The sequence below is a fragment of the Carassius gibelio genome, chromosome A5 (genome assembly GCF_023724105.1).
Source record: "Carassius gibelio isolate Cgi1373 ecotype wild population from Czech Republic chromosome A5, carGib1.2-hapl.c, whole genome shotgun sequence".
Taxonomy (NCBI): domain Eukaryota; kingdom Metazoa; phylum Chordata; class Actinopteri; order Cypriniformes; family Cyprinidae; genus Carassius; species Carassius gibelio.
The window spans coordinates 13,299,641-13,322,209 of NC_068375.1; the positions used below are offsets into that span (position 1 = coordinate 13,299,641).

General features: G+C 36.7%; 1 protein-coding gene across 2 annotated transcripts; it reads left to right on the forward strand.

Moving 5' to 3' along the window:
• Positions 1 to 299: 299 nt before the first annotated feature.
• Positions 300 to 21,841, forward strand: LOC127995245 (rab GTPase-binding effector protein 1). 2 transcript variants are annotated; one of them, XM_052591862.1, is made up of 18 exons: positions 300 to 443; positions 3,228 to 3,359; positions 4,174 to 4,377; positions 8,344 to 8,504; positions 8,635 to 8,754; positions 10,224 to 10,359; positions 11,483 to 11,661; positions 12,925 to 13,035; positions 13,503 to 13,961; positions 14,788 to 14,892; positions 15,002 to 15,118; positions 15,431 to 15,529; positions 15,958 to 16,098; positions 16,713 to 16,902; positions 18,436 to 18,491; positions 18,781 to 18,879; positions 19,168 to 19,284; positions 19,635 to 21,841. In XM_052591862.1, the coding sequence occupies exons 1-18, from the start codon at positions 398 to 400 to the stop codon at positions 19,734 to 19,736; spliced, it is 2,574 nt and encodes an 857-aa protein (XP_052447822.1). In that variant the 5' UTR covers positions 300 to 397; the 3' UTR covers positions 19,737 to 21,841. The 2 variants fall into 2 exon arrangements, with proteins under 2 accessions (XP_052447822.1, XP_052447823.1); XM_052591863.1 differs by having other exon boundaries at positions 306 to 443; positions 3,231 to 3,359.
• Positions 21,842 to 22,569: the final 728 nt, after the last annotated feature.

Consider the following 22,569-nt stretch of genomic DNA (forward strand, 5'->3'; position numbering starts at 1 on the left):
TCATGGACAATTTGCTGATCTTTTTTTTATTATAATTTTTGTGTGTGTGGATTTATTTTTGTTGCGTAGAGGGTTTCATCTGAAAAGTCAGTGAATTGTTCATTAATGTATTTATTAAAACTGATTAATAAATTAAAAATAAACAAGACACATATACAGTACAAACAGTAAAAATAAAATTGCATTTATAAAATTAATAATAAATATAAAGAACGCAAACAGAATGTCAAATTCATTATTCATGAGTTACTGAACGCAGCTCCGCCCATTCGGTGCGCGCATGCGCAGTGCGTGTTATTTCTACAATGACGTTGCTCAGTCTCCAGTAGCCTGTTCTGCTGGGCGCTCCTCGCTTTCCTTCAGTGAGCCGCTTTCCTAAACTCAGCACCGGGAAACCATGGCCGAGCAGGCCTCGGGATCCTCCCGGCCGCCACAACATGACGGTAAGCGTCTTTCGCCACAAGGAGAGGTTTATCGTGCTGATTTAGCTGTGCTCGTTGTAGGCCTGCGGCCTGTTCGTGCACGGATTAGCAAGCAGCAGTTAACCGGCTGAAAACGAGCTTTGCCTACTTATGAAAACACTCATATGATGCTTTCATGCTTGAAATGTGTCGATGCTTCTTGCACAAAGCACTGGCTCGTCTGGTTACACAAACGCGTGTTTATATGATCAACATGTTGATGACAGCTGAACTGACAGGACAGACAGGGGGTTGCTTGTATATGTTTTAAGTCATTGATTATCATGTCTGCTTGTTTTTGTTTGCAATGTTGTTCAGATGATGACGTTATTCGCATGCATCTCCGTTTATACAGTGTTTTGATGTACATAGTTATTTCAGCCATGCATTGACGTATATGTATATTGATGTATATGCCACATAAGCACTAACAAAAAGTGTTCTTGTTTTTGTGTGTGTGTTGTTTGCTTGAATAATATAAAGGACTCAGTTTATGACTGGATGTACCAATAGGGGATTAAAAAGAAAAAATGTTCTGTGATGTTATGTATGTTCTTTGTTTGTTTGTTGTGAAGATAGTAGTTACGCCTCTGCAGTGTATTAAAGGAATAGCTCACCCAAAAAGTAAAATTTGTTGAAACTTCTCTCAGCTTCAGGACAGAAGATGTAGATAAGTTTGTTTCTAAACAGTTAGATCCCTCGCTCCCCATTGGATCCTCTCCAGTGAATGGGTGCCGTCAGAAGGAGGGTTGTGGATTATTGTGATATTTTTAATCAAGTAATCCACAGTCCAAAAGCTGTTTAATTGTAATATTTCTGTATTTGGTTGTGTTGTGAAAGTTTGCAGCATATGTGTTGTCAAATAGATTTTCTTAATTTTCATGTGTTTTTTTTACAGCTCTCTCAGCCACAATAGTTTTCGCTAAACAGTGCTTGATCTGTGTTTATTTCTCTCCTGATTCCAACATGACTGCTGAATTAGCCATAACCAATTATTTGAAGCTAAAATTTTTCTTGATGAGATGTGTGTATATATATTTTTTTATTATTATTACAAACAGTTTTCCACCCCATTGTACTTTAATTGTTGTACTGGAGTCTTGTGGATTATTGTGAAGTTTTTATCAACTGTTTGGATTCTGACGGCACCCATTCACTGCAGAAGATCCACTGGTGATGCTTCATTTCTCCAAATCTGTTCAGATGAAGAAACAAACTCCTCTACATTTGCGATGACCTGATAATCAGCAAATTTTCCTTTTTTGTTTGTATGAAGTATTCCTTTAATATTGTCCGGTATAACTCCAATGACATTTAATGGGAACAATTCTTTTCAGTTCTTAAGTCTATGCACATGCTGCTTCGATCCCGTTGAGCTACATTTTTGGTGTAGGTTAAGTTTAGATAAAAAGTCATCTGTCATCCCTGAAGGCCTGTGGTTGCTGTGGGTGGAGTCATCTTTTTACAGATCTAACAGACACTTGCTGCAATACTGCATATTTGTTTGTAAAAACTCATATTTAGGCCTAATTAAAGTAAAACCAAACAATAGAGATGTATGATCTGTCCTGACATATTCGGGGTTCACTGACCTATGTTTAAATGAATCTGCCAGCTAGAATAATGGCTATTAATCAAGCTTTATTCATATCACAGGTGGCTCTGATTAAATCAAATATCTGAAACATCATCTCATTCACATAGTCATTTCTATTATATTCATTTTTATGTATTAAATGTATTTTTTTATATGAGTTATTCAATTCTAAGCAGTAAAATGTCACCGGGCTCATAATAATTGTAGTCTTTGGTTGCTGATCATGGAGTTTATCACATGTTTAGGGGAAAAAGGGATATTTTATAACACTTGAAAAGCCTACTGCTCCGAACCTCAGTAAAGAAATCAAAGTAGCTTTGTAAAGGTCCAAAGAGCAAGAGAGGGCCGTGACATGTTTGATTAGTGAATGAGAAACCAAGTTGTCCCAAATAAAATTCCCAACATGTAAACTCCAAAGAATGTCAGCTGTCTTTTAATTATTCATCGGACTAAAGTTTTATTTGCTTCTAATTAGTACAAATACAACCCAAATTTTGAATATTAAGAAAATGAAAGACATTTATATTTTATACATCTATTTATACATCTATAATTTTTCTTCATCAAGAATCCTGAAAATAAAATTTTGAACGAAAAATGTAAACATTGAGAATAATAAGAATGTTTCTTGAGCAGTAAATAGAATAATTTCTGAAGGATCATGTGACACTGAAGACTGAAGTAATGGATTCCTGGAACCTTTTTTTTCATGTGACGTGAACATGTGACATCGTTTGCTATCACAGCAATAAATTAAATTTTGAAATGTATTCAACAGAAAACCGTTGAATGCGTAAAATGCAATAATATTTAACATTTAACAATATCATAATTGACCAAGAATGGTAGTGTATCTTTGAACAATAAATAAAAATACCTAAACAAATACTATAATTTTTTTTTTTACAAAAAATCTAAAGGAAAAAATAAAAAGGAGAGAGACACTGTCAGTGTACTAACACAACACTTCTATTCTTTAGCCAAGCAAGCATGATTATCTCAGTCTCCTAAGAACTTTTTATTCATTTTTTTTTCCCATAATTTTTTTGTGTCCCATATTGATTTACATATATTTTATTCCCGAGTGTAAAGAGCCAAAGTGCCTTTCCGAGGTTGGAGGTGTAGATTTTTGTGAATGTGTGGCACTGATGGATGTGTTATTGCTCCAGCAGGGGTTCTTCAGCAGCGCGCGGCCGAGCAGGAGCAGGATCGAACCGACTTCCTGAAGCTCAAACAACAGCTGGAGATGGAGTTCAACCAGAAGCGGGCCAAATTTAAGGAACTCTATCTGTCCAAAGAAGGTAATATGTTGTTTAAAATATCTGCTGATAGACCACTAAGATACAGAAAAAAGTTTTTTATTTAAAATATTTGTTTTTAGATTTGCTTGTTTTGTTTGTTTTTATTTTATTTTTTATTCATTTGTGTTTGTATAGTTTATTTGCTTTTGTTTGTTTTTAGTTTGCGTTTTTATTTTATTTTTAATTCATTTGTGTTTGTATAGTTTATTTGCTTTTGTTTTTAGTTTGCATTTTTATTTGATTTTTTTATTTATTTTTGTTTGTATAGTTTTATTTTTATTTGATTTTTTTGTTTGTTTTATTTATATATTTTTTTCGGTGGATGTATGAAGTTAGTTCTTGAGTTCATATGGTTCACAGGTGTAGTTCATCATCACATCCAGTTTTAAAGGGAAAACAAATTATTTCAATAGATGTGTAATGCATCCATAACACATTGTGCATGGATGCACACATAGATACAGTAGACTGAACCACAAACAAACAGTTCAGCCGTCATCATATATCTTTATTTCACAGTGAATATGTCCTGGGGCAGGATTAAGCCGGATAGATTTCAAGACTTTTCTAACAATGTTAGCAGGGATCTGAAGACAAGGCTCCATTTACACTTAATACAAATGTCGCAGCTGATCCAATCAGAAGTGGAAAAAAGTAATGAATAAGTTTGCCAACAGATTCCAATTATTAGTCAAAGTTAAAACATCATAATGAGGACATGCTGTGATAGTGAAACTGGTGCTAGTGGCCTTATGGAACTGAAGCTGTCAGTTCCTTTACATAAACCTTTGCTCTTGTCCCGTAAATATCTCAGAGGAACTGAAGAGGCAGGCTGCTATCCTGGACAAGGCCCAGACAGAGCTGAGCAGTGTGCAGATGCAGCTGACCGAGGCTAAAGCAGAGATGGAGACCATCAAAGCGGTGGCCACCGTCTCTGAGAACACAAAGCAGGAAGCCATCGACCAGGTCAAGCAGCAGTGGCACGAGGAGGTGGCGTCACTGCAGGCTATTATGAAAGGTAATAAGATACTGATTATTTTCATGCTAGTGTCTGATAACCGATACGCTGAACCACTTTTTATTTATTGTCCTATTTCTGCTGTTTGAAACTGTAACATAATCATTCATCACTGTCCTGAAGGTGACTGAACTGCTGTACGACAAGTCTAATACTCCTTTGAGTAATAATAGAAAGTGAAATACATTTTGCAAGGAGCAAATTAAAGATAGCACCCTTCAATGCCATCAAGCCACTTTAATTTTATTCTTTAGACAAAATTTTTGATGAAGTTGCGGGAACTTGCAAAAACTGCAGTTTGATGAAAAAGAGAAAAAAAGGTGACCCCCCCCCCCCCCCCCCCCAACACCCTGTTGTCACTAGGCTACTACCTTACTGTAAAGAGTCATTTCTTATGACTTCCTATGATAAGCAAGCATACTAAATCACAGAATATTTAAGTTCTCATTCTGTTTTATTTCAGACCTTAATTAACACATGGCTCAAACTTACAAAACATTGAGTCAAACAAGTTATCTAGCTTTACAAAAGGAATATTCAACAACTTCTGTAAAAATGAATACAAATAAAATATTCACACAAATATACAAATGCTGTTTTACAGGAATTGCAAAGTGCAATCTCTTACTGCAAAGTAAATTATTTTACATACTACTAATATACTTACAACTGTAAGGTTTTGGTACTATTCTGTAACAAAAAAGAACAATCTTACAACTGTAGAGGTGCATCAACTTCTGAATGAAACTACAACAGTCCACTGTGAAAATGAAAACTAACGGCCTATCATTCGCCATCCTCATCCTCATCCCTCTCTCAAAATAATTTGCCCCCACTGTCATGTAACACACTGCTTCGTGTGGTCTTTGGCGCTTATTTTTGTTGGCAGATGAGAATGATTTGCGTCCTTCACCCTGGTTTCACCTTGGGCTTCACAGATGATGTTCACGTCGCGCAATTACGTCACTTCATAAGGTTCCCATTGGGAAATTTACGATTTACTTGTGTGAAGTAAACGCAACATTTTTCAACTTTCTGCTAAGATATATGTGACTTTTGCAACGAAAATTATTATTATTATGAAATCATGCTACCCCCGCATATTTTGCTTCCTGAAATCGGCAATTTATGCGGCGAAAGCGCGGCGTATTTGAAAAAATGCGACCCCCGCAAAATTATGCGGCCCTTGGCTGATTATGCATTAAATCAGGCGATCGCATAATCACGTTTTTCTGGAGGGACTGGATATGCTTTGTGTAGGCTATATTATTACACACTTCGGAGTCGGAGTTTAATATTCACAGACACAGTCTATATATATATATATATATATATATATATATATATATATATATATATATATATATATGCATATACACTCACCTAAAGGATTATAAGGAACACCTGTTCAATTTATCATTAATGTAATTATCTAATCAACCAATCACATGGCAGTTGCTTCAATGCATTTAGGTGTGTGTTCCTGGTCAAAACCATCTCCTGAACTCCAAACTGAATGTCAGAATGGAAAAGAAAGGTGATTTAAGCAATTTTCAGTGTGGCATGGTTGTTGGTGCCAGATGGGCTGGTCTGAGTATTTCACAATGTGCTCAGTTAATGGGATTTTCACGCACAACAATTTCTAGGGTTTACAAAGAATGGTGTGAAAAGGGAATAACATCCAGTATTCAGCAGTCCTGTGTAGGGTTGCACCGGTTGACCGGCCATAAATCAGAACCGGACAGTTTTTGCTTAAAATACAGCAAACGGCTGTTTTTTGTGCGCACGCATGCACAGACTAAATTGTAATAATTCGCTGTGTGTGGAAATATTTCGAAATCTGTGCACAGGACACGGGCAGCCGTTCAGCGCTGGAAGTGCAGAGCTACATGTCTGAGGCACAGATAGCAGGAAGCGATCAGCTATTGGTGTACTAACACACCAATAAGAGTCCCTTTCCTGCTCACTGCAGCTGCGTGAACGTACTGTATCTGTTCGTGCCCTCGCGACAGTGAAGGGATGTTCAGCTCAACTTCCTGTGTGTTGGATGAGAAACGAAACATACTAAACTGTGACAAAACTTAAATGTTTTTTTTTTTTTTTTTAAGTATAACTTGCATACACGTTTTCAAAGCCAGAAGTAAACGTCAGTTTTGTATAGGATGATTATTTTTATTTTACCTTAAAATGACATCGACTTAATTTGATTTTAAAATCACCTGCTTTTGCACACTGAAAAAAAGTGGGTCACACTTTATTTTAGGGTCCAATTCTCACTATTAACTAACCATTTACTATGACTTTTGCCTCATTTAACTCCTTATGTGCTGCTTATTAATAGCTGATAAGGTAGTTGTTAAGTTTAGGGTATTGGGTAGGATTATGGATGTCATGCATTATATGTACTTTATAAGCACTAATAAACAGCCAATATGTTAATAATAGACATGCTAATAAGCAACTAGTTATTAGTGTGAATTGGACCCTATACTAAAGTGTTACCTAAAAGTGTTTCATTCATCCAATTAAAACGTTTTAGGGTAATGATTCACATCTATATTTTTTAACTTGAGACAATAGTTATTTATTTTTCATTGGCTCAAGTAAAAAAAATATAGATGTTAATCATTACCCTAATTGTTTTTTTTTTTGTTTTTTTTTATCGGATGAATGAAACACTTTGCATCTTTTTATTCGCACCAACATAATTTGATTTTAACATTTTGGAATAATGCATTTATATAGCATACTTTTATTTAGTCTCACTGGTAAAGACCTTTTTTTTTATTTAAAAACTAAAATACTAATAAAGATAAGTGCACAAAGTTTTGTTGTTATTATGTCTGTATCCAAAAACGGTAGACCCTTTACAGATTCGATTGATGTATTGCTCTTATCTGTACGATTAAAACTGAAAGTGTAATTTAAGTTCTTTTCGGGGTTATCAGGAGAGAATGACTCATAACGCGTATCCGCGTTAATAGACTCCTTCAAACGTATTTTATAATGTTAACTTCAAATAATACTTAGTATATTTAAAAATGTTAATTAGCATTGGATCTGGTAGCATTGGATCTGGACAGGAAGGATAACTCTAGGAGGGGTGTGTCGCAATTCTGCCTTCTCAAATCGCGATACAGATTCGTGGACCTGCGTATGTCGATTTCATATCGCATATCGTTACAGCCCTATTATATAGTAAATTCAGTTTTTATGACTGGATTCCACGATTCCGTCAATTTTTGTTACTTTTTAGGTTTTTTATTTTTCAGTTCTAGCTTTAGTTGAGTTTTAGTTTTTGATTATTTCCAGTTAATGTAATTATGTTTTTTAGCTGCCAGGACAACAACATTTTTTTTTTCATCTGATATTTATTTCATTTTATTTCAGCTTTACTTGAATTAACAAAAATATTTTGTAAAAATTATAGTTTAAAAAATACTTTGAAACTTTTGAAATGTTATTTTAAATTGTAATGTTTCATAATATTATTTTTTTAACTGTATTTTTTTATCAGATTGATTCAGTTTTGGCGATCATAAGAGTGTGTTTTTAGTTATGTGCCTGTATACAGTTTTGAGAGTTGTAAGTTTTAGTTTTTTTCTGCCATTTATCTGTAAACCTAATATTTAAGCACTGCTGGACATACCGATAATCAGTCTGTCTCCAGTAAAATGTGTTAAATGCACTTCACTCATGTTGGTCACTGAATGTATTTTTATATTAGCCAATATATTTAATATATTAGCATTCAAGGAGCACATGATGTGTATAGACAGAAGTCCGCAGTGCGTCTGTGAGTTAAGATTCAATGTAAGACTTGTTAAATTGGCATTAATGAACCCTATCTAGGCAGGGAAGGATTCGCAAGATTTCTACATTTTGATCTCTGATCTCGTGAATGTAAATTGTTTTTTGAGGCTTTCTGTTTGATGCATAAATCCTTATCTTGACGTGCATGTTCAGATGCAGAGCGAGAAGTTAAGTTGCGGTCCCAGCAGAAGTTGGAGCAGGAGCGCGCTCAGTGGGCACAGTACCGTGATGGAGTGGAGCGAGAGATAGCTGAGCTCCGCCGCCGTCTTTCTGAGGGACAGGAGGAGGAGAATTTGGAGAACGAGATGAAGAAGGTCAGATTTACTTTTAGCTTTTTACTTCCCTGAACTGTTAAAGAGATGTACAGCCATTTTCTCTGAATTGAGTGTTTGCATCATGTTGGTACTGGGTGTGTTTAGCGAGCTTGGGTTTGTTTCAATCTAGGCTCAGGAGGACGCAGAGAAGCTACGCTCGGTGGTGATGCCAATGGAGAGTGAGATTGCAGCGCTGAAGGCCAAACTGTCAAGCACAGAAGATCGAGTTAAGGAACTCGAGGCAGCAAAGGTTAGACGTAATTTAAAAAAGTGGAACTGAGAGCAAGACTGTTTTGTTCAGATATATTATTAGAAGTGACTCATTTCTATGCAATTTCGTTCCTTTCATGTGCTTATCATGACGTTGTGAATAGACAATTTTTCACACCTAGATGAAAGAATCATGGTTGTATACTGCCGTGCAAAGGCAAAAGACCGTAACTTTGTTTTGGTCGGAAATGAGTTATTGATATTTTTGAGACATTCAAGACCTACATTATCATGTGGATAAGTATCTTTAGTCAATTTCTTTCTTTTTTGAGAAAGTAATTGGTTATCTTGACAGTAACTTCTAAAAGCTCAAGAGAAAGTCAAATTGAGTTACGGTGCTCTGCGTTTGTTTCAATCTAAAATGACTGTGCTGGTCTGGAGTTATACGGTATTCTGCCTATTCTGTCCATTAAAGTCTGCTGCATTTAAATTACGGCATAACTTGTGTTATTTTATACATCTATATAATTCGTTTGTCTAACAAATTGCAGACAGATCGTGAACTACCAAATTGCTCCATATAACAAAGCACTGTAAACAAGCAAAGACTAAATAACTTATATAAAGTAATTAAGGCACCAGTAATTAATCGTAAATACTCTTTATACTTTTTCTTTCTTTTTTATAATGCAGATTATTCTCTTAGTGCCAGCATGTCAGTCTGAGGCCGTCCGTGGACTCGAATGCCGTGACAGCATAGCATGATCACACACAATCAGTAGTAACAGTTCACAGATAAATCCATATCCTACATTTTCTTTTAACCCGATAAAATCCATGGCAGTGAACGTCAACGGAGATGTTAAATCCACAAACATGCTGAGCATTATGTCTTGCATCCTTTAAGTAGCCTACGTCTTGCCTCTTTTGACATGCAAAATGGTATCCACTCACGTTTAACTTTTTATCTGATTGTTACGATCAGAAAAAAAAATTATACAGTCACATTACTGTATGTTCACTTTTTGCCGACAATGCAAAGGCAGAGTACAGTAACTTCAAAAGAGGAGTAAAAATCATTACTGAAACATCGAAATGCCAGATATCCAGTGTCCTACCTATAATTAATTTGTCTGGACAAATACATTTTTTTAAACTAATTTATCTCACACTCTTAGTTGAGGTCTTTTGCCTTTGTAGGACAGTATAAGTATAAAATTATAGACATCAGTTATGATTGTGACTGTGATATTGTTTTGGCTCTAGGAATGAGCAATAAATCAGCTGAGTCTTGTAAAAGCTGGTCAAAGTCAATGACCCAGCAGCTAACTCAGTCAGTAGTAAAGATGAAAGCTTGTAGATGAGTCTGCCAGTTTATTATCAAACATAAAATGTTCATTTTGAATCCGCTATGTGACACTGAAGTGTAAAGGTTGTGTGAGCCTCCGTTTATGGATGCTTTTAATCATGAAAAACAAAGTTTGAAACATGTGCTTGGTGAATTCCCAGGTGAAGGAGCTCAATCACGTCCTGGAGGCTGAGAAATCCTGCCGAACAGACTTGGAGATGTATGTTGCTGTCCTCAACACCCAGAAATCTGTCCTTCAAGAGGACGCAGAAAAACTTCGGAAAGAACTACATGAAGGTATACGACCAAAATACTGTGATGCAAACATTTTAGTTTCATAGAACACAAAGTTTTTTTTTTTCTGCATGTAATTTTACATTTACATTTACTTGTTTTGGTTACTACTAGAAGTTACTACTAGTTTTCAGCAAGGCTGCATTAAGATAAGAAGTGAGAGTAAAGACATTTAAAATGTTACAAAATTTATATTTCAAACAAGTGATGTTCTTTTGAACTTCCATTGTTTTAAGAATTAATTAAAGATTCATATTTAAAAAAGCATAACCGTTATCAACATTCATAATAATAATAAACGTTTCTTAAGCACCAAATCAGCATAATAATTTTGTGTTTTAAGAATCATGTGACCGTTAAGCCTGGATTAATGACTGCTGTAAATTCAGCTTTCAGGAATAAATGACATGTTAAATTACATTTTAGAATAAAATTTATTCAAATAGAAAACATTTATTTTAAATGTTATTCTTAATATATTTTAAATAACAATGTAATTTAAAGTAATTACATTTTTTACAATATTAGCATTTTTCTTTTCTTTTTTTACGTTTATCTTACCGTAACATTTTTTTTGAATGGATAATATGTAGTCATAACACTTAACAGTAACTTTAGTTGTTGAAAAGCATTGCAGTTTGCAACTATTCTATACCTTAGTGTCATACAAGGAAGTGCATACAGGATGTGTTTTTGCATTCAGAAACAGAATGCAAGGTCTGAAACCATGTTTTTAAAGTTCAAATATTTTTAACTAGACACTGCCTTTAAATTCAGCATTTAACTGAATTAAGCATACTGTCAGTCGCACAAAAATAGAACAAATGCATCCTGCGTGAACCCTCCCCTACTTAACTTATATAGTAATAAACTCAATTCAAATGTAAAATGTAGTTTATTCGTTACAAGGTTATGCATTAGTATTTTACATCATACATTTTGATAAGGTGTCCATTTTTTCACTGTTTTTTTCACATTCGCACAGTAATTTTCACTTGCGACTGTGAATGAAATGCTGGTATTGAAGAGCCGTGATAGGCTAGAGACCTTTATGTCTCATTCTGAGTACATAGCCAGTTGATTTGAGTTGAGTGATGCCCAGTTTGAATGGTGGCTTATCTTCCAGTGGTTCACCTGCTGGAGTTGGAGCGACAGCAGCACAATCAGCTGAAACACACTTGGCACCGTGCCAACGATCAGTTCCTAGAGTCACAGCGGCTGCTGATGCAAGACATGCAGCGCATTGAGAGCGTTCTGTCCTCCGAGCAGCTGCGGCAGGTGGAGGAGATGAAGAAGAGGGACCAGGTACTTCTGTTGTTTAATGAACTGGATGCATTCATTAAATCAGTTCTAAAGCTCAGGCTTAAACCAATTCTCAGTTGAGGTTGTTTAAGAATTATAAAAGATCTGGTTGTTTACACTGTGTCCTAACCAGACATGAAGCAACAAGCTTCCAGATTTAAGTTTTTTTTTTCTTCTTCTTACTAAAAGCTAAAATGCTTCATGAAGCTCTGAAAAACCCTTTGCCAGTCAGAACATTTTAGTTTAATCCAAAACATTATGAAGCAGGAGTTAAGACCAAACTATGTATTACCCATAAACATTTTAAATTTATTACAACATATAGAGTATGTCTAGAAGCACTAGATCAATCTTTGAATCGTTATCTATAGATCAGGAGGGATGTTGATTAATAAAAAAAAAAAAATATTTCACATTCTCCAAATTACTACGGAAAGACATTAAAGAGTCACGGTAACACCATATTTTAAATATTTAATATTTGGAATTATTCAATATTATTTGTTCCTTGTAATCTTTTTACTAAGTGGTATGAATGTAGGGCACGATCACTGATACCGATGCCTCTGTTAAATGTGCGTGTTTTTTATTTTTATGTTCTCCTATTAAATAATTCCAGCCATTAAATATTTCAGGCCTTTGTTTATTAATTTATTTTTAGTGTTTTTTTACAATACACATTGTTTCAAAACAGTTTTTCAGAAAATGCATGCATCTATATTTCAATTTACAGTGATCTGTTATCAGAAATGCATATTTGTCTTTATATAATTAAGTTTATAACCTTTACAGAACATTACAAATAGTATAACACTATAGTTTGAGTTATTAAAACAATGAACTTAAAACAATATTCACATAACCCTATTATAATAAATGTCATAATTAGCTGTGCCTTTTTATGTAATGTTTCAATGAGACCTTAATTAATTTATCCCCTCTTCTTTGGTATCAGTATTTTTATGTGAGGGTTGATCTTGTTGATACAGCGTCACTGGTATTAATGGTTCTTTTTTTTAACATGCCTTTTTTGACTGACATGATATCTGTTGTTGTTGGAATTTCAGTAACTTCTGATTCAAGTTCCAATTCAGGAGCCTGTGGGGTGTCAGTTCACTTCTAGTTTATTTTTATGAATTGAAGGGGGGCATTTCTTAAATTCTGAGAGTATTTATCACTTGTTGCATTATCGTCTTGGGGACTCCTGGTTAGTCTTGCGATTACTGATATGTACTGATACTGATAAGTATTTGCATATTTGTCCAGGAAGAGGATGAGAAGGAGAGACTGAGTCAGGCTAAAGAGGCCAGTGAGGATGATGGGACAGAGCATGCAGAAGCAGTGGAGGACTCTCTGCTCGGACTCTCCATAGAAGAGGTGTTTTATTATTTTATTTTATTATTATTATTTCTTTGTCTTCTTTCTGGATATATGATCTAAAAAAAAATTAGTAATCAAAGGCAACCAAACAATAAGAATGTAAATAATCTTTAAAATGTAATCAAATTAAATGTAACGATTCCTTTTATTTTTTGGCAAACAAAGTGCTTCCCAACACAGGTTTTTTGTGTGTGTGTGAAATGTAAACATGAAAAAATATCTCAATTTGATAATGTGGTCACAGCCCCTTTGTTGATTTATTAATCCTTAATGTCACAAATGTCACAACATTCTGCGTGATACTGTTTATTTTTATGCCTGGACTTTCTGCAGTGCAGAAATGATCGCTGAATGCTATGTAAATAGGATTTCAGTGAATTATTGTTAACATCTAATCAACAATGTTGACTGTACGTTTCCTTAAATGTTAAGCATCTTCTTTTCTTTTCTTTTTCTCATTTCAGTCCCATCTCAGCCAGAGCATCCACAGCTCTTTACACTCTCTGGACGCAGACACCCCGAGCCGTCCGGACGCCTCTGACCCTTATAAGGATGGGCTTCGGAGGGTGCAGTCCACTGACAGCCTGGGTTCCTCAGGAGGGGCCTTACAGTCTCACGGGCTGGGCGGACAAAACAACAAGGCCAAGTCAGCCAGCCAGCTGGACGAGTCAGACTTTGGTCCTCTAGTGGGGGCAGACTGTGGGGGCTTTGACAGCATGGACACCTCCTCCATGTCATCCCTCCAGCCGGGACACTTTCTCCTCACCAAGGACCAGGAGAAGGCCATTAAGGCCATGACCCCAGAGCAAGAAGAAACCGCATCACTCCTCTCCAGCATCTCTCATATTGCCGATACAGCTTACCTTCCTCCGTCTGGCTACCGATTGGTCAACGAGAGCGAGTGGAATCTGCTGCAGCAAGAGGTCAGATAGTAGACGCTTTTTAGGGGCTGATTTAGTTTGTTTCAGCTGTCATTATTTTGTTTTCTTTGTTGTGATCTGAAACGAGTTATGGTTATGTTTGTAGTGGGCGTGGCATATTATCATTTTGCTTTTTTGTACTAAATGGAATTTTACTGTTAAGTATGGATTTTTTTTTTTAAATCCACAAAATTCATGAATGATCAACCACATTTGCTTTTATATGGCCATTAGAAGCCTACAGTGCAAGCATTGTCCAACTGCATGAACAAATGCCTCTTCTGAGCCTTCCTTTTTAGAGAAACCCAAACATCCAGTGCAACCAGTGCATTGGTAGTTCAGTTTCCAAACAAATGAATCTTTTGAGCTGGTTCTTTTTAGTAAATCAGAAACATGAAGTGTAACCATAGCCAGTTCATTTAAGCTATAAGGTTCGAATCACTGTAATGAATCCTTCATTGAATCAGTTTGCTGGATCAACATCTGACTCATTGAACTGTAAGTTGCCATTGCTTCCACTAATGTCCATTTCAAAATGAAGTTTTGTAAAACTTGCTGACTGATGGTCCTTCATTGCAAAAACAGATTTCTGTTTGAAATGCAGGGCACTGAATCCCACAATGCAATGCACATTCCGTTTACATTCTAATGAATGATTTGGATCAAAAATGTGTGACTTTTGAATCATTTTAACTCTATTTGATAACCGGACACTGCTTGTTTAAACGTAATGTAACAAGGTCACGTGACAACAGTGTAGCATCCAGTTGTTTGAAATGAATCCGCAATAATACTTTCTGTGTTTGTTTTTGGTGTGGTTTGACCCCAGCTGAAGAACGCTGGAAGGAAGTTGGGGCGGCGATGTGATATGTGCTCTAATTATGAGAAACAGCTGCAGGTCATTCAGGGACAAGAGGCCGAGACGCGAGATCAGGTTTGTTTTTTAAGCCGCTAAAGTCACGTACAAGATGCATAATGAAATGATTCAAAGTGCCATTCTGTAGGATTGTCATACAGTGAACTTCCTTTGGTGGTGCCTTCAGGTTAAAAAGCTTCAGGCCATGTTGCGGCAGGCGAACGATCAGCTGGAGCGGACCATGAATGAGAAGCAGGAGTTAGAGGACTCTGTCAAACAGGCCAATGAGGAAACTACTGGCAAGGTAAAGCTCATCTCTCTGATGGACTTAGGGAAGCACAAATCTGTTGGATTGGATTGCATACATGCAAACTGGAGCATCATATACAGTGAGGAAAGTGCAGTAATTGTTCATCTTTAGATGTTATGTTAAGGGTTATGTTTCCACCCCTAAGGAAGCATACTAACAAAAATGGAAACTGGCTTATGCCTGGTTAGACAGCCACAGTGTCTTCACAGTATTTTTCATAAAAGTGAAGAACGTGCAGACTGCTCTGAATGTTACTCTTCTTCCGAGTCAAACGACTTCAGTGATCTTCATTTGTCTGGTGCACAGATCTCAGAGTTGAAGCAGAAAGTTCAGGAGTCCGAGTCTCTCATAAGCGCTCTCCAACAGGCCTTCAGCCTGGCCAAGAGGAACACCCAGGAACAGATGGTATGACCAAAAACACACACTCTTACACAGCAACATTGACTTGGTTTAGATTTAGTCCTGTTTTGAATTTCTTCATGTCTGTGTGATTTGTACTACTGCGTAAAAGTTTATTTTGGCATTTAGTGTTCATGCTTTCTGGACTTTCTTGAGGCACATCTGTTTCGAATCTAAAGTTGCACTATTGAGGTATAAACCTGACGCTGTTGTGACATGATACCCTAAATAAATCACCTTTGAAAGGTTTCTGTCGGTTAGTTATTACCTGAGGAATGCTTTGTGAATCTCTCAAGGTCACTGATGTTTCCATTGGCAGATTTCTTTAAAAATCCTCTTTTATAATGGTTCGTTTTCCACTTTACTTGGAAATATGTTTTTATGGCTTCTAGAGGGTTTAGTAGACTAAGTGGTGTGTGTGTGTGTGTGTTCAGGCTGTGCTGCTACAGTCCAGAGAGCAGGTGACCGAAGAGCTGAACAGACTGCAGAGAGATAATGAAAGTCTTCAGGGTAAACACAGACTTCACATGACGCTGCAGCAGCAAGAGGACTTTCACATGCCCGCCACTGTACAGGTAACACAGCACCTTCTGTACAGTTCCACTGAATTTCATCTAGCTGTTTATAACATGTCTTGATCGTAAAGTGTTTGATTGGTCCACCTTCTTTAAGCAGCATAGTAAAAAATAGTCAAATAACAGTAATTCTGCAGAAAAGGCTTTTATTTAATCATGGTTAGGAGTTGTTGATGAGACACTCTGATGAAGGCATTGTTGGTTGGAATGCATCAGTGTGCAGTTTTATTTATATATATATATATATATATATATATATATATATATATATATATATATATATATATATATATATATATATATATATATATATATATATATATTCATAGAACTTGATAGGAAGACATTGGAAAATTGCTAAATAAAATCTTAGAACATTGTGAAACTTGGTTATTTTGTTTGTGCAATAGTGCAAATTGTAAAATAGTGCAGACTATTTAAGTGGTTTTAAAAATACTTGTCCCCTAATCAAAAGTTGTTGAAATTAACTGTGCAAAATGATGTAGCATCTGATTTGCCTGACATGTCACAGAAATTGTGTATTTTACTGCTAAGCTCATCCAATCAGATTATAGAGTCTAAACAATTTGTTTTGGAATATTTTGCCACTGTAGGAGCTTCAGAAGCTGGTGCTGCAGTACAGGGAGGACATTGTTTCTGCGCGCACAGCAGCGGAGCATTTGGAGGAGAAGCTGAAGGCTGAAATTCTGTTCTTGAAGGAGCAGATTCAGGCAGAGCAGTGTCTCAAAGAGAATCTGGAGGACACTCTACAGCTGGAGATAGAGGGCTGTAAAGAAGAGATCGGTGAGTGGATTACAGATATCAGTTGATTTGGATAGTCAAAGAAAGCTAACGGTTGGACGCCATGATGGCTTATAAGAGGACTCCTCACATCTGGCCCTGGAGCACTGATGTCCTGCAGAGTTCAGACTTCAACACTGTCAAAGCTAAACTCTGCAGGGCATTGGCCCTCCAGAACAAGATTTGAGGAACTGCATTTGCTGCACAATTCATTGAAAAATATCAATCATATACTTCATAAATAAAAATACACACACACACGCACACACACACACACATATATATATATATATATATATAAATAAATGGAAAAAACATTTAATTCACTAGATGATTGAAAATTCATGGTTATGCTATAATAAAGAAACCTTTTCAGGTTGAATTTGAAGCCAAGATAAGCACATTATGAAAGGACTCGATGATAGAGGATTGTTCATACCGCCCACACTTACCTTGAGCTCAGCAGCACTGGATGTTTACACTGGCTTACACTGAGGCTTTGAAATATCAGTCCAACTTCTGTTCCAAAGACTGATTAAACTCTCTGAAGGCTGTGTGATAGTCTTTCAATCAGAGGAATGCACACATTTATCTGCTTCTCTATCTCTCATGGTTTGCGTTTCAACACTGTCTTTTTCTCCTTCACTTCTCTCTGCATTGGTGACTTGTTTTCAGACATCCTGGAAGGTATGAATCCTTGCCTGACTTTGTGTTTGTCTAGGTCGTGTCTGTCTATGGTGGCACCACCGACGCCGTCATAACCCCCCCCCCCCACCCCCCCAAACCCATTAGCACTTTGTGTACAGAACCTTCTCTATAACATCCACATCACTTTAGCTGTGTACTATACTAATACTAATGTCTTCACATGATGTTGGGTTCAGCTCAGTGAAACTAATGCTACTTAAATGTTAATAAAAATACCCCTACCCCTAAAAAGCCCTAATTAATACAGACATGGTGATAAATGACAATATAAATGTATTTCCTCAAATCGCTCAGCTGAAAAGCTGCACACAATTTGTATTCTTTTATTTTTATTTTAAAGCTACTCTGTTGGGCTTTGTTACTTGTTAAAGTAATAAAAAACCTACAGTGTTTTGAAACAGTACATCAGCTGTTTGTGCTGCTGAATAATGTAGTTTTTCATGTAGCATAATTTTATAATGTAGCATATTTTTCAGTTTGTAAGTCCCCAGCAGTGCTCAGAGCAATAGTAGTAGTCCAAGCTCGAGGAGATGGAGATATTAGCTTAAACATTCATTAAAAACACACTCTCAACTGTTTACTTGTAATTTCCAAGTCATGTTGAACTCATTGTCAAGTCACACTTTTTCAATTTTGATACTGGCTCAGTCAGCAGCACTAACACAGATCTTTAAGCGAATGATTCTTTGTGTTACCGAGGAGAAAGCTTGGCTTGTTCGCGTGTTTTCGTCAAGAGCTAGCCATGCACTGACTTTGTTCCTGACTAATGAAAAACACAGCAATAGCATGTGACCATAGTTTTTGTTTCTTATGTCTTGCAACCTACAGCGTCTTTTTCCAGCTTGAAAACCGAACTGGAACGAGTGAAGAGTGAGAAGGAGCAGGTAGGGCAGGCATTCAAGGCTGATTTTTATTACCTTTTGGCTTAAATGTCACAAAACCAGTAAATTATTTATTTTTTTATTTTTTTGCAGAATAGTATTTGTGAAGTGCATTTTCTCAATGTATTATTAAATAATGATTTGCATGCTATTTATGGATAATTTCAGTATTTTTCTCACAATAGTTGTAGTAATAATAGGGGTATTTTTCCCACAGTATTTTTAATCATCATCATCGTTTGTTGTTGTTGTTGTCTGTACTTGTTGAGCAATCTGCTGATTTGTACAACAGCTGGAGAGCAGCTTGGCGGAGAAGAGCCAGATGCTGGAGAGCGTCCAGGGCCTGAAGAACAGTCTGGAGCAGCAGCTGAAAGACGCCCTCGGCAGCAAGGTCTGAACCCTCGCGTGATCGCTGCGCTCTGCCTTCGCACTAGACTTCTTCATGCTGATCTTTGTGTTTTTCATAACTCATTGCAAAGTTCAGAGTCCACTCCGTTTCCTGTGCATGTGATGGATCAGTTGATGAGATAACCAGGATTCTTAGACCATAGAAACCGATCAGATCAGATTTGCATCAAACAAAAGATTGCATGTTCGTTTGAATTAATATAATCCTGTATTATACAGTAAGGTGAGACCCTTATTTACAAATAAATAAATAAAAATGTGTGTGTTGTAGAGTGCTTTGGAGACTCAGGTGTTTGAAGAGAAAGACAAGGCACAGAGACTTCAGACGGAGCTGGATGTCAGCGAGCAGGTCCAGAGAGATTTCGTCAAACTGTCCCAGACCCTTCAGGTAAACACAGCTCGCTAGTAGAACATGAAGCACTGCTTGAGACACAACACAGCATGCCAAGACCCTTCTGGGAGATGAGAGCAGCTTTTCTTTTCTTCTCCTAGTCATTCAGTCATATGACTTGAGGCAGAATCACACTACTTTACAAAACTGCTTTTGCCTCACTAAATAAAAAGGGTATCCACCTCAAGTGAGTGCATGTTTTTAATGAAAAAGAGTGTCAGTGTGAAATGATTTCATCCAATTGAAAGGTGATATAATATTTTATCACATTTTCATTCTCCACTCACTCACTCACACACACACACACACACAGAGCTGAAGATACAATGTTCTTGTTCCCCCTTCAGGTGCAAATGGAGCGTATCAGGCAGGCAGACTCCTTAGAAAGGATCCGTGCCATTCTCAATGGCACCAACCTAACAGACATCAGCCAGCTTCCTGAGACATGATGTCACTTCCTCCTTCCCATGCACAGAAACACACACACACACACACACATCACCTGACTCCATCGAGATAAACCGAATCGAGCGAGGAACACTTGATCCTGCAGGTCACGGTGAACACTACTGATTTCTACTACTGCTATCCAGCTTGTCCATGCGTTCGCAAGAGCACGAAGACTCCCGGCTCGATCCGAGTCGAGGGTTTGTGTCTTATAATGCAGTTCTCCGCCGCGGATGCTGCGAGGAGCCGCTGGTCTTTCAACAAACGCTGCTTTTGTTCCTCATTCAGTTCAGGAAATGAGAAAAGGGGTCCGTGAAAATCAAATAAGGTGACTTTTTCCCTTCCCAGACCGTACCAAAGTCCCTGTCTCTTCCACCTTTCGTCTCTCCCTTCCTCATCTTTCCTTCTGCTAAGCCAGCAGCAGTGACCTATGAAGGAAACGGACACTTCGGAAGTGTTTTGTACATAACTTGTATACAGATTATTTGTGTATATTGCGTTCGTTAAGTTAATACACAAGACTGTGATTCCCTTCTTGACCCGCCTCCTACATTTTCTCAAGCGACACTGTTTTTTTTTTTTTTTTTTTTTTTCTCTCGTCCGCCAGGCATTTCACTGGGATGTAATTACTAGCTGCGTCGTATCACTTTTCCTCAACAACCATCGTCTTAGACCCTCCAAATCCTCCGCAATCCATGTTTTTTCCCCCACTTCCTGGCAATTTAACAAAATTGATGCCCTTTGCTTGAAGTTACAGCTACATTTGTTAGAACTGATGTTTTTGCGTATCTTTCTGTATAAGAATGATTATTTGTTCTTTCAGAAGAATATTGCAAACACATCTGCTGTTTTTTTTTTAGTTAGCTTCTGATCTGATTTTAACATGCGCTTGATTTGTGTCAAGTATACGGCAACAGCACTTGCGCTGACCGACTTTTACCCATCATTCTGCTGTTTGTATATTAATGAAAGCACACTATGTTTATGATTTACAGTCATTGTGATGTCCTTTGGGACTAAGAAGTATTTTCTGTACCGTGTTAAAGGGTACAGTGGTCGATGTCTGTCTTATGTGTGGCATAAACAGAAAAGCGCATGGGATTCACAGAACCAAAGTTGATCATGTTGACCTTAAATTCTCCAATCTGCGTATTTGGATAGTTTAAATCCTAATCAATGAGAAAAGGAGGAAACAAGGAAAGGGCTTATTAAATCATTTTCTGGTTCATGTTTACTTTAAAACAATGGCTGCCAGGCGATGTGACTCAACTGCAGGAAACAAGTGCGTGGGATTTATATTCAGTTGTCTAAATGGCAAAAAGACCAAAAGTGGCATGTGATTATGGTATGGTCTTTTAAAAATAATAATAAAAAAAAGTTCAAGCTGTAGAATTAACCTATGACTTAAGAATGAAAAATCAGCTGAAAATTTGAAAAATCTAGTTAAAGCTATTTCCATGCATGCTGAACATTGTCTCCTAATCCGTGTTATTGGAAATCTGAATTCAGTCAAAAAAAATGTGCAGCTTGATAAATACAACGAATTGTTTCCTGAGCAAATTCAACCTCTTAATCAGTATGAACTTTAACAACGCTACTATAGTATGACCAGTGCTGCTGTTGTGATCCGATGAGGATGAAGCTCTCCTGTGTGAATATGTCCATTATATTATGACCAGGTGTGTTGTGGTGTTGTTTGATTTTATTATCTGTAAGTTGCACTTCATAACGCTCACACGTTTCGACACTGCAAACACACGTAAGCGATACTTCAATGGCTTCATGTTTCACTTCAGTGGTTTCGACATCAGAATATTTGAAGAACTACATTTTTCATTAGCAGACACTGCTTGAACTCTAATAACTGATGTGGGGCAAGGAGACTAGCGTTTTTAATGAAACTTGTTTTAAATAGACTTTTCTGCAGTCAGTATAATTTATGATTCATTATTCAGTCAAGAGTGATAGTTCAGATACTTTCACAAAGACAACGGTTTTATTTCTGTTCTTTGCATGCTGTGTTGCAAATGCAGAAGCCCTTGCAGATTTATATACTGTATGTACATATCCCTGTACATATCTATATAATAAAACAATCTGAAAGTTATGTTTTATGTGGATTTGTAGTCGGTAGCCGATCCGTTTCCCTTTTTCACCCCTTCAACAGATCATATTAATCTCATGTCTAATGTTTAATACTTTGGTTATGCATTGTTTTTAATGCATTTGATGTTTTAGTGTTTACATTTAACACCGTTTAATACAATTTCAAACAAATAAATCTTAGTCATGCATTGGTAAATCCAAATTATGACATATAAGTTATAATTATGACAAATCGGAATTGAGAATTTTTCAGTCAATTGTCAGTCATAATTGAGAAAAATTAGCTAAAACAAAGTTTGTCAATATTATGAAAAATTCATTGTAACAAGTCAAAATTGAAATAATTATGAGACAAAAAAATTACGATTATGAGCTGACTGTCAAAAAATGACTTGCTATGAATGATTATCAAGTTGTCATAACTGACTTTTTTATCTCATAATGACTTTAACTGTAAAAGATTGAGATAGAGTCTACTGACAGTCATAATTGAGACGTTGACTGAGTAAACAGGCAAAATTAAACTGATAGTAAAAAAGACATTGTTGGTAGAGCTCAACGTGTACTGAGCCCAGGACATTGCTTCCCTCCACTACAGTAATTACACAAGCTCCTTGTTCTTGACATGATTTCTGCCTTGTGATTGGAGGAGGGAAGGAAAAGAGGGAGAAGTCTTCAAATCCAGCATGACCTCTTCCGATAAGTCATACTCTCAATTCAGAAAAAAAA